General features: G+C 38.2%; 1 protein-coding gene across 1 annotated transcript in view; it reads left to right on the top strand.

The window, feature by feature from the left end:
* Positions 1 to 7537, top strand: part of lig1 (ligase I, DNA, ATP-dependent) — a 101060-nt gene that overhangs the window by 32041 nt on the left and 61482 nt on the right. Inside the window, exons 8-12 of the mRNA XM_015387230.1 lie at positions 3253 to 3339; positions 3819 to 3875; positions 5798 to 5856; positions 6299 to 6412; positions 6516 to 6682. Of these exons, the coding sequence (XP_015242716.1) occupies positions 3253 to 3339; positions 3819 to 3875; positions 5798 to 5856; positions 6299 to 6412; positions 6516 to 6682 (484 nt within the window). The remainder of the gene's footprint in view (positions 1 to 3252; positions 3340 to 3818; positions 3876 to 5797; positions 5857 to 6298; positions 6413 to 6515; positions 6683 to 7537) is intronic.

Here is a 7537-nt window from a genome sequence, read left to right as displayed (position 1 = left end):
AGTATGTTTGGCTCAACCTGCTGCTGTGAAGCAGGATTCTCCACCATGAACAGAATCAAAATAAATATGGATCCAGGCTCAAAATGACCACCTTGATATGTGCTTTAGAATGGCTTTGTCTCCATTCAAACCCAGGTTTAAAGCCTTCCAGGGCAGCATAAAGCCCACTGCGAACATTAAGACAGAAAAAAGATGTTATAAAATATGTCAATCAGGAAATTTAGACCCCGTTGATTTTTTTATTTGCTACCCCTGCTATGTACAGTAATTTCAGTCACTGTCATTCTTTTTTTTTTTTTCCAAAGGTAAAAAATACTTCTTATATGTGCACCATCAGCTTAATAAGACATATCACTCAATTAAAGATATTCTAATAATGGCAACAGTTTAACCTTAGCAGAGGAAAATAGCCTTGATAGTTTGGTACTCAGAAATATAACATTAGTCTGAGGTATTGTTTGTCTCTGTTGTGCCACATCAATGCAGTTTCCTTTAAACATGTGGTGCAGATATGACAAAAGTAACCTTATGAAGCTACATGTCAAAGCAAACAAACACAAACTGTCCTATATTCCCTCTTTTATTACTTAAATTATGTTTAGTTTAACAAAACTTGTCATGGTTTCACAATATTTCAAGAAAAAGTGAAAAATTAAGAAAAAAGGTAATGATGATCTTTCAATGTAGGCCAGGCCCCTAAAGAGGGGTGCTTTAAACGTGTGTGAACACTCACTGAATACTCTAATGAAGTTATAAGGCATAGTTTGTTCTTTGTGAAAATATCTCCATGTTCTGTATCTGTCAGATTTCCATCATATGGAAACCAATTTCCTGTAAAACTAATTTTTCTTTGGTCCTAGATTACAACAAACAAAATCCATTTAGAGGTCAATCGATGTTTGTGTTCAGGAGTCTCTGTGCGACTCTGCTGTTAATGTAGCGTCCATGTCCTCGCCTTTGGAGAAGAAAGGAAACTCTGGATGGGATGTGATTACCTGTTCCATCAGATACTTTTAATTACTGCAAAGCAAGTAATTAAACAACTAACAGTTAAGGCCGTTCTAAATAGGAGATTCCTGCATTATGCAATCTAAAGTTGGCTAAAGCAGTGGTGTTGCTCCTTGTGAGTCTCACGTGCCCTGACAAAGAAATGACTGTTTTTTGGTGGATTTTTTTCTGGCTTAATGTTCGCAGTGGGCTTTATGCTGCCCTGCAAGGCTTTAAACCTGGGTTTAAATGGAGACAAAGCCATTCTAAAGCACATATCAAGGAGCTCATTATGGGCCTGGATCCATATTTATTTTTGATTCTGTTCATGGAGAATCCTGCTTCACAGCAGCAGGTTGAGTCAAACATACTCTAAATGTGCAGGGTCATCTTAGAGCACCATTTTACTTTTCTTTCACTAGTTCACCGCAGTTCATCCAGCAGTCCACACTTTCTCTGCTCTCTTTTTCTCATCATCTTCTCCTTCTTTCTCATCGCCCAGCTTGCCACAGGTTTGCCTGCTGTGTCTAAAAGTAGCAGCAGCAGCAACCCAGACTGACAGAAGCTCATTGGCTGATTAGTATCATGTGTAACCTGGTGCCAGACTTTACCATATTAACAGGAGAAGCTGCATAAGTGAAGTTAGACACTGCAGTTGTGACAACATGCAGTCATTTATAAATGTTTTAAATCAGGTTGGGTCCGGATCTGGACTGCAGTCCGCTAATCCGTGACCTCTGCTCTATATGTTAGTAAACCGGTAAAACAGTATAAATACTTCATAGTGCTTTTAGTTTCAGCAAGAAACTGTTTCTAGTATAGGAAGGTAGCAATTGCATTTTTCATTCCCATTCCATTTTTTTTATTTCTGGGCTGTTTTACTGTGACGCAGTGATGACCAATGCATGAAAAAACAGATTTTAGAACTTTATTTTAAAACTATTGCTTTGAAAATATCTTTTTTTTCTTTATGTGATATAAGTTTGATTTTACATTTCTAACCCACATTGCTGAAATATTAGGATTCTAGAAACATTTTAAAATATCTGATCTTGCATGACCTGTGGCTTTTAACAAACTAAAACTTCTGTTTAGTTATTGATTCAGGAAACCTCTTTTTATTTTTTTTTCTCTCCTGGATGCTGATTTGACTCCACAGTTCGTTGTTTTCTTTGCTTAAACAGTATGTAGATATAAAAGGGTCGGTTCTGCAGAGGTTGTGGTCCTCATCTGACTAGAGTTTCTTGGGTCACGTTGGTGAATAATTATTAGCTACAGCACTAATTAATATGGGGTTTCACAAGCCTGCATATAAGACTCTGTCATTTTTCTTATTTTACTCTTGGTTGTATCGAGGGCTGAAATGATTGATCAGATTGATTGTGATGTATTGATTATCGAAATAACTGTCTGCTAATTTAGTAATCGATTAACAGTTATCTAGAGTTTAGAAACTATAAAACATGCCTTTAGCTGATAGAGCAATGCACTTACAGCAGCAATTCTACCATCATTTTAGAAAAAAAATATATAAACAATTTGCATTTAAGATGAAAAATTTTTCATCTGTCTATATTGTCTGTCCTGAACTCCTCAGATTAAAAAAAAAATAGTTTCACCTGGTTTAATTTCTTAAGTCTTCTTTAAGGAAGCCTCGGCTATCAGATTATTTCCTTTAATCAAAAAGACATCCATCCATCCATCCATCCATCCATCCATCCATCCATCCATCCATCCATCCATCCATCCATCCATCCATCCATCCATCCATCCACAGATGAATCACTTTGCAAAAAATAAGTGTTAGTTGCAGTCTCAGTTGTATGTTTAAGAGTTTAACTCTTTGTTAGGCTATTGTTAACTAAAAGTGCATCAAAAGTTAGTTCTTAAAACCTTTATTACATCTCCCCAATGATACCAAATGAAGGATATCAGGGAAAAACCTCCTTCCCAAAAAAAGAGAAGCTCAGAGAACCTTTGAGACGTTTCTAAAGAATCCAATATTTATTGTTTTACTTTCAGATCAGATCAAGCTTTTCTTTGCAATTAATTATTTAAATATGTTCAATAATTATCATTGAATAGTTTTACTGTGTTTTAATTAAATCTGTTTGTTCCCTGACTCAAAGTTTTACTTATTTAAAATATTGATTAAATATTGTTGGTTGTGTTTGTCAGTGAATAAAAAGCTGCCCATAACTCATGTTTTCAAATTCATAAATTGGTTTCAGATGCCATTGTTTCTTTCTTTATTCTCTTTTTCAGTGAATCCACCTCCGGACAGACGGACTATGATCCATCCAGACCAAACTACCATCCAGTGGAGCACGCCTGCTGGAAGCAAGGCCAAAAGTGAGCAAAGCATAGTTTTTCCTGGTGCTTACAGCTACTGCTGCATGTTAACCCTAGAAAGATGGGTTCATTTTTGTTGTTCTATCTTCTAACCTGATAATTACCAAAAAAAACAAAACAGGTGTGAAAAGTTTGAGCATATAAGAGGAAATTTGGCTCTGAATCCCAGATTCTTTGTATTCTCTGAATCACTACGGTACTCAGACAGTGTGTTGCTTCTGTGTTTAACTGCTTTGATTCTTTGCTGAACATCTTGAATGTTTCCCTCCTTTTTTTTTCTTAAGGACACTTTGCTATTGTAACATTTGTCCTCCCTGCTCTCATCTCTGTGCAGTTTGATAACCTCACATTGAAGCTCACCCTCCTGCTTGACTAATTGCCAGTTGTTCCTAACATCCAAGTCAGCAAAATGCTGTGTTGAAATAAAAAATGTCACCGCTGAGGCCTTTCCTGCTAACTGCATCCTCATCTCTCTCCAGAGTGCCGTACTTGGCAGTGGCTCGAACCTTTGAGAAAATTGAAGAGGACTCTGGCAGGTAAGAGCTCCATGTGGAGGGAAAAATGGCAAGCACCATTCAGGGGAATATTATTGCAGTTCTTTTTTCTTCCCACGCCTCTGACAGCCTGTTGGGAAGTGTGGGAATAACAGAATTGGAAACTCTGGTAATTTAATTGAGGTATACAGGCTGAAAATGTAATGAAATTGATCTGCAGCTGGTTTAATTACTTTATTTACTACATTTTAAAATAAAAAAGAAGCAAAAATCCCAGTCCTTTGTGATTGGTTTAAGGTGTTTTCATTTTACTGTGGCGTAATTATATAAAATAAAGCTTTAATTTTAAAAAGATAACTTTTCATGCGCATGTTTTAACTCTTTTTTTTCTGAATGTTCTATAAATACAAAGCTATGAAAATGATAACAAGCCAACATCTGCAGTAAAGTTAGGCTTAATATCCCTTTACAAGGTGCAGCTCAGCCACATGCTGTTCCCAGCTTTTAACCAGCTTTTAACCAGCCTTTAACCAGCCTTTCTAGCTGTATATAAACCCAGTCCTCTTAGCAGAATATGTTAGAGTTAATGCAATATGGTTGGATACCTGAAACAGACCTGGAATTCAGACAACATTTAAACTTTTATAGGATTAGATTAGCTTTGGGAACATGTCCCAGAATGACAGTGTTAGGATCTTTATCTACTTTAGTTTTAAATTGTGCTTGATATCAAACCCATTAGAGTTCACTCTGCCACCATCTGGCTGTTGGTGCAAAGTTGAAGAATCATGAGATGGTCCTTCTTGTTGAGTAAGCCCCACACCATCATAGTCCCATCACCATGTTTTACACTTTTTAAATTTTTTTTTTATTTGTATTTTTTTTTATATTCACTCCATCATCAATACTCCCTTCATTCAGCACATCAGAGCCTTTCTTAACCCTTTATGAGGCAAGTTACAGTTTTTGATAACTTGTATACCCCTTACAAATGGAGTCTTCCCCGTCCATCTGTAAGTTCTAGAACCATAAGATCTATGTCCAGACATTTAGCAAAGATACTGCTGCATGGCTGTACATCTCATTTTGGTATTTGACCAATTAGATGAGCCCTTGAATGATATATTACCTACTGTAAATTAAGTTTGAAAAAAAAGTTAATAGGCCTAGTTAACAATTATATTTAGGTGTATAAACTAAAAAAATGTAAGTGCCAGTGTCAGCGTTAATACCTCTAAAGTTATGTTGTACCAAAAAAAATTTGTTTTTGAGTTTTTTTATGAATTTCTTATAGAAGCACTTTTGTTATTTTTCTTAATATATTCGGGCAAGTTGGTGTTTCTTGTTATTACATTGATTTTTGCCATCAAAATATCCATATTTTTTTATGTTCCAAAGGTAATAAGGTGTTGTTCTGGATTCCAATAACACTATTGGCTTGAAATTTAGATTTTCAAAGTATTAAAGCGCTCCGCTGGCTACCGATCCTAACTCTTGCTCCTCTGTTTCTCATTGAAAGCTTATATATGAGCTTGTGTTGTTTTTTCAACATGTGTTGATTTGAAAATGAAAAGACCTAGCAAACAGTGAGGTTGCATGTTTGGTAATTGAGTGTGGAAAACGGTCAATTCAAAGAGACTCAAATGAATGACATTCCTGTGTTATGATTGGTTATAAAGTCCCATAAAACCCTCATAAGAATATTTAAAAGCCCAAACTTTTTGCTTTTGATTTGAGCACATCTGGATTAACTTTGCTATGTTCTCTTAAAGGATATAATGACTTGGTATCTAAAACTGACTCTCTGTGTTTCACAAATGAACTCCTAATCTGTCTGGCCAGGTTCCATTTAGAAATAAAACCTCGCCGACAAATCTAATTTCCCCTTCCTCGAGGTATTTACTGGATGAGCTTGAAATTAATTATAGTCTTCCTCCTTGTCTATCCTTTTTGTCGTCGTGTAGGCTGAGAAACATTGAGACGCTGTCAAACCTGCTTCGTTCGGTGCTGCTGCTCTCTCCAGGTAAATGCTACTTTATCTTTGCCATAATGGCAGCGCTGACACTGTTATGCAGGCAGCTGGCTGCCAGCCACTCCGTCAAGGGGAGGGTTTTGAAGCCAGGTTGCACATAAAAGTGCTGGCTTTGTTAGTCGGCGTGTGAGTGAGCACGCACCCGTGGGATTCCTGTAAAGTTTTATGCTGATACGTTGCTGCTTGTTAGGGTGAGTTTTTTTGAAGTTACTCAGTATGTCTTTTTGTGACTGCTTTGTTGATGTCTGGGCTGTTGGCTTGTGTTTGTCTCATTTCTGTGTGCAGTGTTCAGCTGTGTGATGCCTTTGAGTGTGTTTCCTTGTCTGCTTTCCCACTGTGTGTTGATGTTTGTAGAGTTAAGTCTGGTTTTGTGATGGTTTTTTTCTCGTTGTCTGGGCTTGACGTGCATACCTGCGTCTTGTTTTTTTCCTAGACGACCTGCTGTGCTGCGTGTACCTGTGTTTGAACCAGCTCGGCCCTGCCTACCTGGGGATGGAGCTGGGCGTCGGGGAGACGGTGCTGATGAAAGCCGTCGCTCAAGCAACCGGTAACAAACACACCACCGAAGGGCTTGTGCCTCCGCTGCCCCGACTCTGTGCTCATCAGCCAAAGAGGGCGGCCGCTGCTTACCGTCTCGTTCTTGTTACTAGGGCGACATTTGGACAAAATTAAAGCGGAGGCGCAGGAGAAAGGAGATTTGGGCCTTGTGGCCGAGAGTTCCCGTAGCAACCAGCGCACCATGTTCCAGCCAGCCAGTCTGACAGCAGGAGGCGTGTTTAAGAAATTGAAGGAAATTGCCAGTATGAGTGGGAACTCGGTGAGCCGCAGAATAACATTTTCATTAGAAGAAAACAAGCATGGGATTTTTTTTTGTTTTGTTTTTGCTGCCTTTTTGTATCAGACCCAAGAAAAAAGGGGAAATATGTTAATGCAATTGAGCAGACACAAGAAATCACAGTGCCTGTTTTTAATCCATCAGAAGTGCAAACATACCAAGAAAACATAAGGCAACCGGCTTTCCAGGGCACACATAAATCATAAGCTGTCTTTTCATTACAAAAACTTGCAAATTGATGTCGATCATTTTGAAAATGCAAAATTTTTAAAGTGCGGTATATCCTTTAAATAACAATTAGTAGTAAAATTGCATGTGAATATGTTTGTTCACGTGTGTGATATATCCATACTTTAGCCTCAGCTCTAGTGGGGGGGCTGTCATCTTCCAATAAGGTCCAGTTGCCGAACATGTGACTCGTATAATAAGTAAAAAGTTTTTCAATTGCAGTTTTGCGAAATATCTTTCGATCTGGCCAACTTTCAGCCTAATCGTGCATTGTGTAGTGTACAGGGGGTAACGAGGGGCGATCAGCCTCTCCCGACCTCCCGATTCCTGATTGGGAGGTCGGGAGAAAAACAAACATGTTTGATTCTCAGTTAACTTGTGGGCAAATCGCTCAGGGTGCAAAGAACGATTCTTCTTCTTCCTCTCAGATGAAAACACAGAAGCATGGCGGGGTGTGAGTGAAATGGAGTTCTTTCTGTAAAATTGAAAGACCATAGTAGCCATGTTTGCTCAGCCATGTGTTTCTCCAAATACGTTTTTTTTCTTTTTATGGCTTTCAGCACAAAATTGCAAATACTGCCAAGGCAGCGCGTTTCTCTCTAGTTAGCT

Source organism: Cyprinodon variegatus, unplaced genomic scaffold (genome assembly GCF_000732505.1).
Source record: "Cyprinodon variegatus isolate N-32 unplaced genomic scaffold, C_variegatus-1.0 Scaffold17, whole genome shotgun sequence".
NCBI classification, from domain to species: Eukaryota; Metazoa; Chordata; class Actinopteri; order Cyprinodontiformes; family Cyprinodontidae; genus Cyprinodon; species Cyprinodon variegatus.
The sequence above is the reverse complement of the archived record's forward strand: the minus strand, read 5'-3'. Positions and strand labels throughout refer to the sequence as shown.